The sequence below is a fragment of the Drosophila nasuta genome, chromosome 2L (assembly GCF_023558535.2).
Source record: "Drosophila nasuta strain 15112-1781.00 chromosome 2L, ASM2355853v1, whole genome shotgun sequence".
NCBI classification, from domain to species: domain Eukaryota; kingdom Metazoa; phylum Arthropoda; class Insecta; order Diptera; family Drosophilidae; genus Drosophila; species Drosophila nasuta.
Genome location: NC_083455.1, coordinates 14,805,676 through 14,822,232, shown reverse-complemented (window position 1 = coordinate 14,822,232; position 16,557 = coordinate 14,805,676). Strand labels below are relative to the sequence as shown.

At 35.8% G+C, this 16,557-nt stretch overlaps 3 protein-coding genes across 5 annotated transcripts; 2 read left to right on the top strand and 1 right to left on the bottom strand.

Moving 5' to 3' along the window:
- The first annotated feature begins 10 nt into the window (after positions 1–10).
- Positions 11–7,544, top strand: LOC132786792 (hybrid signal transduction histidine kinase L). Its single transcript, XM_060793451.1, has 17 exons — positions 11–109; positions 2,185–2,372; positions 2,435–2,548; positions 2,619–2,768; positions 2,980–3,066; positions 3,134–3,352; positions 3,417–3,570; positions 3,648–4,658; positions 4,726–4,878; positions 4,941–4,976; positions 5,044–5,261; positions 5,320–5,599; positions 5,659–5,720; positions 5,793–5,868; positions 5,931–6,503; positions 6,960–7,133; positions 7,199–7,544. The coding sequence occupies exons 2-17, from the start codon at positions 2,265–2,267 to the stop codon at positions 7,351–7,353; spliced, it is 3,570 nt and encodes a 1,189-aa protein (XP_060649434.1). The 5' UTR covers positions 11–109; positions 2,185–2,264; the 3' UTR covers positions 7,354–7,544.
- Positions 7,545–7,589: 45 nt separating this feature from the next.
- LOC132783655 (ribonucleoside-diphosphate reductase large subunit) lies at positions 7,590–11,112 on the bottom strand. Its single transcript, XM_060788977.1, has 4 exons — positions 10,965–11,112; positions 10,821–10,909; positions 10,028–10,205; positions 7,590–9,851 (listed from the first exon to the last, which is right to left on the bottom strand). The coding sequence occupies exons 1-4, from the start codon at positions 11,014–11,016 to the stop codon at positions 7,708–7,710; spliced, it is 2,463 nt and encodes an 820-aa protein (XP_060644960.1). The 5' UTR covers positions 11,017–11,112; the 3' UTR covers positions 7,590–7,707.
- Positions 11,113–12,428: 1,316 nt separating this feature from the next.
- LOC132790589 (forkhead box protein E4-like) lies at positions 12,429–14,956 on the top strand. Of its 3 annotated transcripts, none has more exons than XM_060799182.1 (9): positions 12,429–12,523; positions 12,637–12,792; positions 13,254–13,338; positions 13,654–13,735; positions 13,797–14,158; positions 14,236–14,311; positions 14,530–14,590; positions 14,648–14,725; positions 14,784–14,956. In XM_060799182.1, the coding sequence occupies exons 3-9, from the start codon at positions 13,262–13,264 to the stop codon at positions 14,870–14,872; spliced, it is 825 nt and encodes a 274-aa protein (XP_060655165.1). In that variant the 5' UTR covers positions 12,429–12,523; positions 12,637–12,792; positions 13,254–13,261; the 3' UTR covers positions 14,873–14,956. The 3 variants fall into 3 exon arrangements, with proteins under 3 accessions (XP_060655165.1, XP_060655151.1, XP_060655158.1); XM_060799168.1 differs by having other exon boundaries at positions 14,221–14,311; XM_060799175.1 differs by having other exon boundaries at positions 13,233–13,338; positions 14,221–14,311.
- Positions 14,957–16,557: the final 1,601 nt, after the last annotated feature.

Sequence of the window (16,557 nt, the reverse complement as noted above, 5' to 3'; positions counted from 1 at the left end):
CGATATTTTTCACATCTACATATTTTCTCGTGTCCTCTTTGTGCATTATCAGTCTGTCTGCTTCGTTATTCGTTTCGTTCGCAATAATTGTTGGTCGAAAACTTAGGAGGTACTTCATTTGGATTACTAATAACTCGAATAACTCTTTATCCATCTCGTTCGCGAGGGAATACGCTATTACCAGACAAACATACGCACAATAAGTATACATAATTGGTGAATTTAGTTAAATATATTTTAAGATTGAGACTTACGCACACATTGATACGTGTACTATATACTTCAATATGTATAAATGTGCACGTAAATATGTGTGCGTGCATGTGTGTTAGTGTGCATGATTGTATGTGTGTGTGCCTAACTTCGTTTTTCTCTTTTGATTCATTGAAACATGTACATACATCTACATATGAATATTATATACATGTGTGTGTATGTGATAAACACTTTTTTCGCCAATTTAATTTTTTTCTCCGTGTCTTGTCATTTATTATTCGTTGCGTTGAGTTAACAAAACTTGCCAACTTTCAATCCGTTCATTTATTGCTTCTCTTATTGCCTGCGGCAGGTAAATACTAGCAATATTTATACTATAATATACTGTATGTATGTATGTAAATATATACATATCTATGTGTATTACGTATTACATATGTACATCTTGCATATATTAATGTATGTACGTTTCCTTTCGCGATGAATGCGAAAAGTGTTTATTTCCATTTCCATCTTTGATTGCAAACATATTGTATGTACAGAAAATTATTAAATTATAGTACACATCGCATACTTGGTATGCGTGTGAAAGTGCCTATGTGTGTGAGTTTGTTGAATACGCTGAAACTGCAATCTATTTTTATTTTGTATCATTTTTTTTGTGTTCCACAATAACAACAAAATATATTTTTGTTTAATGCTCTGTGCAAAAATAAAAGTTATTTATCTAACAACAGTGTTTACTATATGTGTGTTCAATTATTTATTAAATATTTTTTTATATTATATTATTTTTAATTTTATTTATCTCTACTACTATTTATTTATTATTATTTTATATCCATGTATTAAGTGTGCATGGTTTTTATGATCCAAGTTTCAACCTTGTTTTAAAAAGCAGGCAATAATTTTTAATTTTTTTTATTTTTTTATAATTATAATATTTATGTATAATAGAGAGTGATATTATAATACAATACAATACAATAGAGTTGTAATGTTGTGTGCAATATATTTTAGAATTTCCAGTCTAAGGATAATGTGTAGTGTTATATGAAGGAATCGCATTGTGTGCTTGGGTGTTTTTTGGGGGTGGTTTTCCTTGTCTATTCTGCCAGCCACTATTATTGGGAAATGTATTTTTCATAGCATACGTCAGTTTTTCTTATTGGCAACTGCCCACAAATCCCTTCTTACAGCAGTGCGAGCAAATGAAAAGCCCGCTACAACTGTTTGTAGATAAAAAAAAAAAGGATTAGTTTATTTTTAAAAGAGCTTAAGCATATTTTTATAAATATTCTGATCATTTTGGGAGGGACTATTATATAGAACAGAGATTACGGTCAAAGCGTGGAGGAGTCTTAATTATTTGAGCCTTAAAAATATAGTTGTTTGATAATAGTGCTTATAAAGTACAGTGTGATAAAGAGCACAATTCTATGAATGGACACGTATTCCCCTGCATAGACTCTAAATACACAAACATACTTTACATATGAGTAGTATCTGCATGGAATTGAAATCATTTCAAGTTAGTCTTTATTGTGACGCATAGATGATTCATTCAGTCGATCGAGATATAATAATTTATTAGTTTATAAACATAAAGAAAACATCTTTATATCTATCAGATTCTCGTTTATTTTTGGATGAGATCTAATAACAATGTGCTTTGTATAAATATTTATATTGATTTCCCATCAAATTCAATTTGTTAAATTTAATTGAAAGATTATGGATTGCATTTATAGCATATTTTTAGTAAGTTCAGTAGCTTTTGTTTAATATTAACTTATCTACTATTATAAAATACACATTTCAAATAAAAATTCTAGGTTCACGCACACGATTGAATACATAATATTCGAAGGATAGTTTTAAATAAACACATTGCTTTAAATGTCTCATATTTACATATATATATATATACATATCTATAACAAATCAATCTCTATATATTTTTTGCAGCGATTATACAGCTTAAACAAAACTTTAACAACCGATTACTAACTAGTATAAAGTGCATTACCTTTCATCAAGTGTGAATAATGAACGGTCTGGCTAACAACAATGATGACTCTGTCGAGTGTCCTTTGTGTATGGAACCGCTTGAGGTCGATGATCTAACGTTTTTTCCATGCACTTGCGGATATCAAGTGAGTTCCATTAATAATAACTCTTAAACACAAACGATCTTTAATTGCAATTGTTCTTACAGATTTGTCGATTCTGCTGGCACAGAATTCGTACGGACGAAAACAAACTGTGTCCAGCATGTCGGAAAGAGTATCCCGAAAATCCAGCTGACTTCAAGCCGCTGACGCAGGAAGAAGTAAATAATTTCTCTGTTTCTTTCAATGCTAACAATCTATATATATATATATACTTTGTTTATTTATTAGATGATCGCGTTCAAGTCGCAGAAGCGGCAAAGGGACCAACAGCGGAAGCAGAAAATCACGGAGAATCGCAAACATTTAGCCAATGTTCGTGTGGTGCAAAAGAATTTGGTATTTGTTGTGGGTCTGCCTCCACGATTGGCAGACGCGGATGTAAGTCGGATCACGAATGTTTTACTAACTATATTTTAAAATATTCGCTTAGATCTTAAACCTTATTAACATTGTTCACTGCATGTTTACATTAAATTAAATCATTTGTAATCTTCCCATCGATATCACACTTCTGACTCACTAACTAAAACTCTTACGCAGTTAAATGTGGTTTACAATTGAAGTAAATACTTTTTTCCTTATCTTACAGATACTGAAGAAGCACGAATACTTTGGAAAGTATGGAAAGATTCACAAAGTGGTTATAAACCCGAGTACAACGTACGCTGGAGTGCAGGTGAGTTGTGATAATAACAGAGATCATGTCTGAAATGGCAATTGAATTGTATTCGAATCGATTCAAGGGTCCCTCGGCGTCGGCATATGTCACTTATGTGCATAATACGGATGCACTGCGGGCTATACAGAGTGTCAACAACATCATGATCGATGGGCGACTAATCAAGACCAGTTTGGGTACAACCAAGTACTGTAGCCACTTCATGAAGAACCAGCAGTGTCCCAAAGGCGACTGTATGTACTTGCATGAGCTGGGCGACTCAGAGGCCAGTTTCACCAAGGAGGTAGACAAGCTCTCTATTATTGCCAAAATTTCCATTTGTTTTAAATGAGCAACGTGTTATATAGGAAATGCATCAAGGGAAGCATCAGGAGTACGAGAAACGATTGCACGATCTATTGATTGCGACCTCGGGGGCGAATAGTGTGTCGGGCATCGGCGGATCAACAACGAATGGAACAACTACGACTGCGAGCGCTAGTGGAACAACAAAAGCAAATGGTGAATACACAGCACTCTCATGAAAACATAAAAAACAATTAAATATCTCTTTTGTTTCTATTTGTTATCTTTTGCAGCGGCAACAACAATGTCATCGTCGTCATCATCTTCAACATCGTCGGTTTCTATTGCAAATACGGCAAGCTCGGCAAATTCACAACAGAAGGAAGCGTGGCCCAGTTTATCAGTATCACCTGTTAACAGCAAGGAGACATTGGCAAGTGCCTGCAATGGAAGTGGCGCCAGCAGCGGCAAGAGCAAAAAGGAAAAGTTTCGCAACGAGAAAACCCGTCACGAGAAAAACAAATCGAAGAGCAAACAGAATGCAGCAACATTTACCAATTCGAATGCCTCATCAAACAAGGAGAACTTTATTCCAGAGTCGCGGGGAAATTCAAGTGCAAGTGCATCGGTATCTTCATCTGCCTCTGCCTCGACAGCTGCAGCACCTGTGGAAGACGCTGTGTTGCCTGTGGCAACCAAAGCTGATGAGAACGCACCCCCAAGTAATCGTGGCAAAACGGAACGCAATCGGGCCAACAACCGTTCGACTGCGGCCAAGGAGTCTAAGGATGCAAAGGAGACCAATCAAACACAAAATACTAAACAATTGGAGCATTCCGAAGAAAGTTCAAACACAAACAAGGACACCAGCAACAGCACGCCCAAAGCTAGTAGTGAGCTAGTAGGTAGCAAAGCGTTTCCATTGCCCAAGAGAGCATCACCCAATGCACATCGATCACACAGCTCGAGTAGCGAGGAAAACAGTGATGATCATATATCCGAGAGTAGTGCGAGCGGCAAGAGTTCACCTGGTGATTTTAAGGAGTCTCAGTCAAGTAGTTCAAATGTGGAGGGTCTTACTGAAATTCCGATCAACAACAGCAACAATAACAATAGCCCCATTGAAAGCGGTGTGTTTGTAAATACTGATGACGCCTTGTCGAGCACCGCAAATACAGATAACATTCAAATCACTGGCGATGCCAGTGAGAGCAGTAGGAACACAGATGAGGCAACGCGAACGCCACAAGAGGAAGCTGAAATACCCAATCCTGGTGAAAATGACTGTGAAAAGGAAGTTACAGGTACGTATAAATTCTCAGTAGTTTAGTACCAATGACAATGGCATATAAAATTAAATATCTATTACAGATGCGCTCTCTAAGCTGAACATGTTCGATGACAGCAATAGCTTCTTCTCATCGTCACCCGCATTCCAGCAGTCGCTGTTGTTGAAGAACAAAGTCGAAGGGGATATGCGACCACCTCAAGTGACATCCTCCCATTTGCCTGATTTGCTTAATGGTAAATTCCATAAATACATAATTTGTATAAATAATGATTAATTAAATTATTCTTTATAACAGGCATTGATGGTTACCAGAAACCAACCAACACAAACGGTATGTAATTTTACTCAATTTAAAATTACCGATTTAAACCATATTATTTCTTTTTTAATTTATGCAGAATGGGAGGAGGTCTTTAAGAATGTTATGATTCGCAACAACCGGCAAGTGGACGAGCAAGTGCTGCATCAACAACACCTGCAACTACAGCAGCAGCATCATCATCAGCAGGTGCTCCAGCAACAGGAAGAATTCCTTCGCATACACGATCTGCACAAGCGCAATAACATGGTCAACACTATGGGAATGGCCCATCCAAATGGCCCACATCCTGGTAAGTTTCTTCTTAATTAAAACAGAGAAACTTTCTCTAAATAATACCTTTATTTAATTGCAGATTTCCCCTAACCATTTCCATGGCAACGCAGTGGACGGCAGCAGACCGGCACATGGACCTGTACCACAGCAACATCTGTTGCAGCAACCTGATGAGAATCAGCTGAATGTAAATAATTTGTTTGGCGGCAACATGTCCAAGTTCTTTGACTTCCACAAAAGTCAACAGCAATTGCATCAACAGTACATTAATGGGCATTCGATGCTAAACAATGCTGACTCACATCGATTGGCTGTATTTCTGGAAAATAGCCGTGTTAATCCTTCACTCTTCGACAATGGTAAATATTGTTTGCCGTCTTTTAATCCAACTATATTAATACTATTTTATTAATAACAGGAATGTTGAATCAACAAGCCCAAGTACAAAAGCAGAGATTAATGGGAGCCTTTGATAAAATTGTAAGTTAACATTCGCTAGCATACATTCGCCATTAACTAGTTGAATATTAAATTAATTTTTTATTTTCGTAGACTCCAAATCAACAACAAAACACTCAATCACCACAAAATAGATTTTCACAAACCTCCTTGGTGGACGATGACCTAGGTAAGACGTAAAATTGCTTCAACAGATTTATTTAACTGATTCTACATTTTTTTATTATTCAGGTTTCGATCCATTCACTGAAACCCAAAAGGGATTGGCAGAACTTATGGAAAACGAGGTCGTTCAACAAAATGTTAATATTGGCAATGTTGGACCAAAAATGCCACCACCACCACAACAACAGCAGCAACAACAACAGCAAACACAGGCGCAACATCACCAGTTACTTGATAACATGCAGCGTGCCCGGATGCCTCCTCCAGGCTTTAACCATATGAATGCCTTAGGATTTGACGGCGCCGCTCGCGTTCATTCGAGTAAAATTCTGCCTTTTATAAATATGCCGGGCAATGGACTTGGAAACAACAGTGCGCCGTTGGAGCAGCAGCAACATCCAATGCAAATGCCGACTAACTGGAATCCCCATTTGGCAGCTACGCTTCATCAACAGCAACAACAGCAGCAACAACAACAAGGACCGGGGAATTGGCGATTCTCATTTGCTTCAGACACAACATCAACTTGTTCAGGCCGCAGCTGCTGCTGCTGCCGCTGCTGCTGCAAGCAACCACAACAAAGGCAAGCACTATTATATTTACTATTGCTAATTATCCACTCAAAATTATACAATCATCGTGTATAGTAATTGAAGTTAAGGTTATATATAATGTGTAAGAACTAAATATTGCTTTTACGGCCTTGCAAGATTTAAGATAATATTTGTGTAAGCTAAATATTAACTCTCTAAGCATATTGCTGTGGTATCGTATAAATGTTTAATTTTCATACTAATATACATTTAGATTTAAGCATACTCACCTCATCTCCTATTTGGCATCATTGTATTCATGAATTACAAAAACACATTCCTACAGACATAACATTGCATTTTAGTATACACACATCTCATTATTTACTACACGCTTTATCTAATCTAAAAATTTCATAATAATTGAACAAGAGGAGAGTTTGTATAATGATGAAAAATGATTAGATTGCTAGAGTATTATTTATATTTATTTTTAAAAACATTTTGAATTGTTGTTGTACATATAAATAATTGGGAAACAAATATTGCCTTCGTTCAACAGGATATAGTAGTAGTGACTGGACGTCCATGGACCCGGCAATACTGTCTTTCCGTCAATTTTCATCGTTTCCACATCAAGCTCAAATGCCACTCCATCAACAACAGCAAGACCTATTTCTGCAACATTTAGCCCAAAATCAACAGCAGCAGCAGCAACAGCAACAAAACGGTCAAGGTGAGTGCTTAACACAACTTCAAAGCTAGACAAATTATTTAATTGGCATTTATGTTTATGAACAGGGTTCAGCAATCAATCTCAACAAATGCTTCCTGGCATGAATATGCCGAATAATTTGATGAATGGACAGTCGTCATCTCAGACACAGGTCAATGCCAATGTACAGGGTATGCTGGAGTTCTTAAAAAACCGTCAATTTTTTTCAAATAATGTCTGAATATGATAGATTTGTTTACCTGTACTACTTATTAAATACTTATTACAATACATGCATATAGAAAAAATCGAATATACAAAATCGAAGAGCATTGTGTTTTGAATAAATAGTATAATATAAGAGTAGATCCGATTTGTATTTGATATACTATATATATATTATGTTAAGGACACTAATTATTCCCTGAAATAAACCCTCCAAGAAAGGTGATCAAAAATGCTGCACAAAATCTGCTGACATTTGTGACGTTCAACTTTATTTTATTTATTAACTTTTAAATACGATTGTACAATTCGCATTGTTTCTTAAAGATACTAAATGTGATTTAAGCATAGATAGATATATAAATACTTTTTAGGATCCGCACGACATGCATGCATCCTTATTCTCCAGAGAACACACCATTTGTGCCATTTTGCGTTCGCGATCCGCTTCGGATTCAGTGCTAACGTTTAAGTCAACTGAGGAATGCTGATCCGTTGAGCCGTTCTGTCCATTAGCTGCGATGAGAGTGCTGCCGTTTTTGTTGACTGTGAATTGAATAGCATTGGCAGCTGGCTTTGTGCGCAGATAATACATTCCTGTCTTGAGGCCTGCCTTCCACGAGAAGAAATGAATGGATGTCAACTTGCCATAGTTGGGTTCGGCAACATGAATGTTGAACGATTGACTCTGGTCAATAAAAGCACCGCGATCAGCTGCCATCTTGATGGTTGACTTCACCGAGATTTCCCAGACGGTTTTGTAAAGATCACGTACTTCCTGAGGAATGGATTCGATGTTTTGTATGGAGCCACGACTGGCAATGATTTGATTCTTCATGTCATCATCCCATAAATCCAGTTCGGTTAAATCCCGCAACAAATGATGATTTACCACATTGAACTCTCCGGACAAAACGCGCCTGGTGTAAATGTTTGAAGTATACGGCTCAAAGGACTCATTATTACCCATGATCTGGGCAGTAGATGCCGTGGGCATTGGAGCCACAAGCAGCGAGTTTCTAACGCCATGCTCTTTGATTTTCAATTTTAGAGCAGTCCAATCCCAAAGGTTTGTGGGTGTCTTGTCCCACATATCGTACTGCAGAATTCCCTTGCTCACCGGACAACCAGCGTAGGTTTCATAGGGACCGTCCTTTTGAGCCAGCTCACAACTGGCCTCAAGGGCACCATAGTAGATGGTTTCGAAGATCTGCTGATTGAGCAATACGGCTTTGTCACTCTCATAGGGAAAACGCATCAGAATTAAGGCGTCGGCAAAGCCCTGAACACCAATGCCAATGGGACGATGTCTTAAATTGGATTTCTTTGCCTCGGGCAGCGGATAGTAATTGATATCAATGATTTTGTTCAAATTTCTGGTAACAGTTTTAGTAACTTCCTTCAGTTTCTTGAAATCGAATGTTTTCTCTGAAGTCACAAACATATTCAAGGCTATCGATGCCAAATTGCAGACGGCAATCTCATCGGGTGCCGAATATTCAACAATTTCTGTGCAGAGGTTGCTGCATTTGATGGTGCCAACATTCTGCTGATTGCTCTTCCTGTTGCAAGAGTCCTTGAAGAGCATGTACGGAGTGCCAGTCTCAACTTGAGATTCAACAATGGCATACCAAAGAGTTTGTGCTTTAATCACACGATTTGCGCGACCCTCGCTCTCGTACTTTGTATACAGCTTCTCAAAGTCATCCCCCCAAACGTCTTCCAAGCCGGGACACTTATGAGGACACAACAGCGACCAATCCTCGTTGGCCTCCACACGCTTCATAAATAGATCGGGTATCCACAAAGCGTAGAAGAGATCACGTGCTCTGTGCTCTTCCTTGCCCGTGTTCTTTTTGAGGTCCAAGAACTCAAAGATATCGGAATGCCAAGGTTCCAGGTAAATGGCAAAAGCGCCTGGTCGCTTGCCGCCACCTTGATCGACATAACGAGCCACATTATTAAACACTCTGAGCATGGGCACCAAACCATTTGAAGTGCCATTAGTGCCACAGATCGAGGTGCCCTTGGCACGAATACAATGCACATTGAGCCCAATGCCACCAGCGGATTTGGAGATCATTGCACACTGCTCGACGGACTTGAAAATGCCTTCGATGGAATCGGAAACCATTGTTAGAAGGAAACACGATGACATCTGGGGACGATTGGTGGCAGCAGCAAATAGCGTTGGCGATGCATGCGTAAAATAGCGTTCCGATAACAGATTGTAAGTCTCGACAGCGGAATCGATGTCTTCGCCATGGATTCCAATCGCCACTCTCATCAGCATGTGCTGCGGACGTTCGGCGATTTTGCCATTGATCTTTAGCAAATACGAACGCTCGAGGGTCTTGAAGCCAAAATAGTTGTAGCCAAAATCACGATCATAGATGATCGCTGAGTTCAGGCGATCTGAGTTTTTCTTAACGACATTGTAGTGAAAGTCTGACACCATCGGAGCTGCCTCTTTGGTCTCCTTATTAATATTCTTGTGGAGATCCTCGAACACATCTGCAAATATAAAGTCAGAACAAAACTATTAAATATAAAACAATGTTTGATAAAATAAATATGAAGTGATAAATTCTAAGATTCAAATTAATTTAAAATCACGTTTTCATATATTGTTCGTCTTGATTTTTCATTTACTGCAGAGTTTATTATAAGACATCTGTGATGAAACTTACCTGAAAACACTTTCTTAGTTTCCTTGTGCAGATTGGAAACCGCAATTCTGGCTGCCAATTGAGCATAGTCGGCATGATGCGTTGTTAAGCTGGCTGCGATCTCAGCAGCTAAATTATCCAGTTCTTGGGTTGTCACACCACAATAAAGGCCATTTATAACTTTCAAGGTGATGGATACCTGAGGTTCACAATTTAATTTATGTAGAACTTTTAGTATACAAATTTATTTATATCTCAAGTGATTATTTCAAACGGCATGTGGAAAAACATAAGTAAATATTTAAACGCTAGAAGGCAACAAAGAAATCATTAAAGCAACAGCCTCTAAAATTATTATTTTCATTTGAAATCAAAACGTATATCGAATAGAAAAGTATTTGATATCATGATACATTTTCCTTTTAAATTTGCATACATTTATAAATACATACAATTTGCAAACATCTATCGCATTACTAAAGCAACAATTTTTATTTCACCACTGCGCAATTCCCAGAACTAGATGAAAATTGTTTAATACTTCTTTTAGTTCTACACAAAACACCTGCATTTGTATTAGTGAGAGCACAAAATATGTCAGCATTCTTTGTGTCAAATATGCTAAACTAACCAATATATTTGTTAATGGCAGATGTTTTATGTTTTCAGCGCACTATTCAGAAAAAAGTTCGACTCATTGTGCCATATGTAGATATGAAAATTGCACACACACAAACCATTTTCCCATTGGAAAATATTGTTTTTATCTTCATGTGCTTATATCCAAATGTATAGAAAATTAACAATTACTTACGGGATCCACAAAGTCCATATTCAAATTGTAACATAGCTTCTGAATTCTGGATGTAATTTTATCAAAATGAACTTCCTCTTGCCGACCATCTGCATATAAGAATTTTTGGCATTACAACGACTAAATGCTATTGCTGCAACATACCTCGTTTAATAACATATAGTTTGGTCGACTTCATTGTCTTAGACCTGTTCATATTTATTGCAAATTCACAGACAATTACAAAACTTAACTCACAAATAGCAATGCGCCGGTCGATTGCACGAAAATTGCGCCAAAATGCAATGCCGCAATTTCACATGGTTCGATTAATGTCTCGATAATAGTTTAACATGCAGCCGTGGGCTCGATCACTTTAGTTAGGCAAGTTAGCGTCGAGACTTATTTTTTTTTAAGATAAACACAATATGAAAAAGTCTTTATAAATAAACTGTAGAAAAATTAAATTATTTTATAATTAATTAATAGTTGATATAATGTAGTTATTTAAAAAAATATTGAAAGGAAAACTTTAAAAGGTGTAATAATTTGTTAATAATAATATACATGTACATAAAATTTAATTTAGTTGTAAAGTAAGAAGCGCCTCACAATTTTATATATTAAAAGTTTTGGCCTTATTCAAATCAAAAAAATTAAACTCTAATGTACATATAACACAAATTAAAGGGTATACGAAGTTCGTTTAAATATTTGATTAAACCAGCTTCAATTTAGACTTTATTTGGATTCTACAGATAGAAGTTAGGCTAAAGTTAGTTAAAGTTAGTTAGTAAGAAGTTAGTTAAAAATTGATTATTAATTAATTAATTAAATAAGTTGCTTGAACGATCTGTAGTAATATCATGATTTTTTATTTGCTTTTGCTAAGATTACATTCTTTCTTACATACACATAAACGTATGTATAAGTAAAAATATGTATGTAAATATATATGTAAGAATGTAAATATTTATATACATATAGGTATATGTATTAAAGACGCGGACCTTCTCAGTTTGTACACAACGTTGCATCCAAAGGGTAAACGTGGGTATAATCGACTAAGCCGAAAGCCGAAGATACTTTAATACATATACATCTACGTATCTTTTTCGGATTATCCTAACACATTCGGTATGCCAAAATATTATTAGCATTAATCAAATTCAAAGTGTAAATTAAAAAATATTCTATATTTCAGATGGAAATATTTAAAAATAATTTCCTGTTAGAATATTACAAGGTATAGCAAAGCCGACTACACTGCTTGCTATTGAATGAGCTACTTTTAAAGCAGTACAACACCATCCAATAATGCTGAGTTTTGATTGCTCGTGTCACAAGTTCACAAACTGCTTACATACTTATGCACGTTTGTATGCATGTATGTAAGTGTATGTAAATCTGGGCAAATACATACTTACATACAAGCAAGTGCATTTACTAGCCTATAGGGTATCATATACACTTAATACTGACACACATACATAAGTGCATGCATGCAGCCCATCCAAATATTCAATACGTGCATAAATACATGTGCTTGTGTGTGTGTGTGTATTTGTATGTATGTGTGTGCTTAATGTTGGCATATTCAATTGTTGCGATTGCACATTTCATTTGCGATTAGCAATTCAGGGCGTCCCGTCGGTTAATCAAGATTAATATTTTTCACCACAAATTAAGCGACTTTTTCTAAATGCTTTCATGTACTTTCCAACGTATGTGTGTATTTGTATTTGTATCCGTATCTTCGTCTGCAATTGTATCTGCGGTTAATTCCCTTCTTTTTGCTGGATTATTTCATATGAACTTGATCTTTTTTATGTTGCAGTTTATTGACAGTTAGACCTCGTATGCCGTGTGTGCTTACCTTTCTGTAAGTAGGTTGCCATACATACAAACATATTTGTGACCTATACAATCAAGAAATTAAACCGAATATCGCTTGCAAGCCTTCATTAATGTATTCCAATACAAGTGCACCACAGTGAGTATTCCCAAATTATAAAATAATTGCTATAATCTAAAATCTTGATCATTCAAAATACAATCTGACGCAATAAATCACAAAAGGAACGTATAGTCAAGAAGTCGGTCCGTCATGCTCCGCTGTTAGAGATATATGTATGTATATAGCGGATGCATGTGCGCTCTCATATTCCAGGCCCAGATCACGTTTTTTTCTCCCACCCCCAACTTGGCGGTTTGCAAATAACAGAATCTAGCGAATCAGTTGAATTTGATAGATATGCAAAATATGAGATCATTATTTGGTACAACTGTTGAAATAACCCAAAGATTTAGGGAGTGAAAAATAAATTATTACGAAATATTTATTGAATAATTCTAAAAATATATTTAAAAACCCAGTTTAACTAATTAACATCGGTATATTCAGAACAAACATAAAATTTGTTAAGAATTCAGACCCTTATTCTTTTTTAACAGATCACAATATGCACACCACTTTATTAAACAAAACCACGACGAATAATATTTCTATGGAAAGCAAATTATACCCGGACAAAGACAAGTAAGTACATTTAAATAATTATGAGAATAAATGAAATTTAAATGAATTTTAATAATAGTATTTATATATGAGAGAAATAACTAAATGATTAATAAACTAATAACATTTTTTTAAGTTCATAAAGTCTTCTGATATTTGTTGTATTATTGACCCATCTACAACCAATCGCAGTTGTTTCGAATGCACTGCTTGCAAGCAGTTTACATACGTACACTTCCGTTTCACACTTAAGCTTAATATAAAAATAAGTAAATAGTTTATATTGCACCGTTTAAATATCCAGCTTTCGATTAACAAGTCTTTTTAACTTTACAGAATTCCCGAAGATGCCTCAAATAGTACCTTGAAAGCTAAGCCACCATATAGCTATGTGGCCTTAATAGCGATGGCCATACAGGAAAGTAACTCAACTATCATTTAATTGCCTTTAATGAAAATTCTCCTTTGTTTTCTTGCAGAACTCGGCCATGAAAAGGGCGACTTTAAATGAAATATACAATTTCATTGCATTAAAGTTTCCATATTTTGAGCAAAACAAAAAAGGATGGCAAAATTCAATTCGTCATAATCTGAGTTTGAATGAATGCTTCATCAAGGTGCCTCGAGAGGGAGCAGGCGACAGGAAGGGTAACTATTGGACGCTAGATCCTAATTACGAGGATATGTTTGAGAACGGTAATTATCGAAGAAGACGTCGCATGAAACGACCCTATCGCAATATCAGTCAGTTTTCCACTCCGCATTCATTAACTGACACCTTCAAGTCGAAGGCAACCTTACATCAAATACCGAGTCCATCCATCTACCAATACAATTCAAGGTAAGACTATACTGATCTGAATTTTAATTTACTGAACAATTTAATGAATAAAACTTAATCAGTTTAGTTGCTTGCAGCTCACAATGGATGGCAACACAAGCGTCCCATAGCAATGTGTGTAATTCTCGAATGATTAACTCCAAAAATTGCATGGTAATTTATTTTGACTTTAGTATAAATATATTATATGTTGTATAGATTATCTTTAAGGAGTATTGATTTAAAATTTGATTTGACGTCAACAAATCTTTGGGAAAGAACATATATTAAATCCTATTCTTTAGACTCTCTTATCAAATTGATAATTTCAATTTATATAATTGTGAAACTCAAATTACATTTTATTTAATCCTTTCTGTTTCCTCTCTTAGATGTATTCACCACAAACGAACTTGGTTGCGAGCAACAGTTACGGCAATAAACTTAACATAGGTAATACAAATAATTACTTTAGAATTTTGCAATATATGTGTTTTCTCTAAACTGCAGATTTTGTGCATGAAAACATCCCAATTGATTGCTCAAAAATATTCGATGGCCATGCGGTTGCTTCTTGGGAAGCAGAAGGTAAAGTTAAACATCTTAGTTAAATATTGAAATCATTAATAAATTCATTTTCTTGTAGCTTATTATCAATCGATCAAAAGAGAGGCTCCCTTTGAGTTATCAACGGGTTTAACCAATTACCAAAACTCATATTTATCACAACAATAATCTAAATTTCTTGTGTCATCACCTACCCTAAGCCATATTTTATTATAAGCTCTTTAACATTTATAAATAAACTGCAATATTTTACTACAATTAAGGTATTAAATTTTTTTAAAATGGGAAATCGAATTCAGAGAATTTCATTAAAAAAAATTGTTTGTAATATTTTAAAACTATAATTTTTATATTATTTTTGTTCGATTTATTGAATGTTGTTTCAAATTGGTCAAAAAGGAAACATGTAATGCCACAGGTGCATCTTGTTTTCCCAATTAGAGGTTTCCACATCATAACTTAAATTTGATTTAGTTTTTGGTCTTCAAGTCAATACAGAGATCAGACAGTCAGACGGATGGACCTGCTTATTGGTAGTGTCAGTGAAGCTGCGTACTTCCGTCTTGCACAATAATTAGACTTACCTTTTTTATACCCTAGAAATAACGCAGGGTATATGTGTGTGCAGTTTGCAAAGTTGCACTATTTGCAGGGTAAAGGGAATATCGTTCATTTAAATTTGAAAAGTTCATTACTTATATTAAATTATTTACTTGGATTTTTATTTTAAGATTTTTCATTTGTATTTGATATATTCTGCCATTTTTGTATAAAACGATTGATTTTTACATCCATAATGATTTATTTTAATTTGTTAGAGCGAATCATTTTTTTTGCTAGTTTTTATTTTGAAAATGAATAAATTTTTGAATTATAAATTTGCAATTATTAATTTGTAAAACACAAAAGTGGCATAAATAACTTATAGTTATATTACTATTTAAATACATTCATTAAATTTAAATTTGTATTTCAATACTATAAATCATCTTAATTTGATTTAAATATATAATTTATGTTTTATAATATTTAAAGTTCTCATCGCATGCGCAATATTAGTACAAGTTGCCGACTACGTTTACAGGGTATAGGAAGGGGCGTGTCTAAGACATTCACCTTAAGGCCTGAGCCAGTGAAAGAGAGACGCCAATAGCAGTGAGCAGCCAAGCAAATATTCTTACAACAATTTCAATTTGCACTCAAGCCAAGCCGAAGAAACCGGATCTTGACTAGACACTTGAGTTAAATGAGACTCAAGACTCAGATGCTAAGATGCTAAGATACTCGGATACTCGGTAGTTATGAATGGGAGTAGTAGTTGTAGGCCAAGTGCCTGCACCTGTTCCATCCAGAAGTCGAGCACAAGTGTGTGAGCGTGTGTGTGTGTGTTGAGTGTGTCTCAATAGGCAGCAACATATCGAACTATAGCACAACCCAAAATGAGTGGCGTGCGTGCGAGCGAGAGGTGAGAAGAGCGAGAACATGTCTGAGTGAGATGGCGAGGGCAGAGGCAGAGACAGAGGCAGAGGCAGACTCAAGAATTTGAGAGGCGAGCACTTCTGTTGTCAATGATCCTGAGTAAAAGCGGCTCACTGCGAAATTTCATTCAGGTAAACACATAATGGCCATGTTAACTCAAGAAGAGTAAAAATAATACAAACGGCAGCAAAAACCAAGGAAGCTGACGTCGAGCCGAAGTCGGAGCTGAAGTCAAAACGAACTGAACTGGACTGAGGTAACGATAACAAGTGAGATGCTTGCCGAAGACTGATTACGACCGAGAGATACCCGGTAATAAGTATATTAGGTGAATTTAAAAAAAACAAGTATACGTAGGGTGGTCTACAAATTAA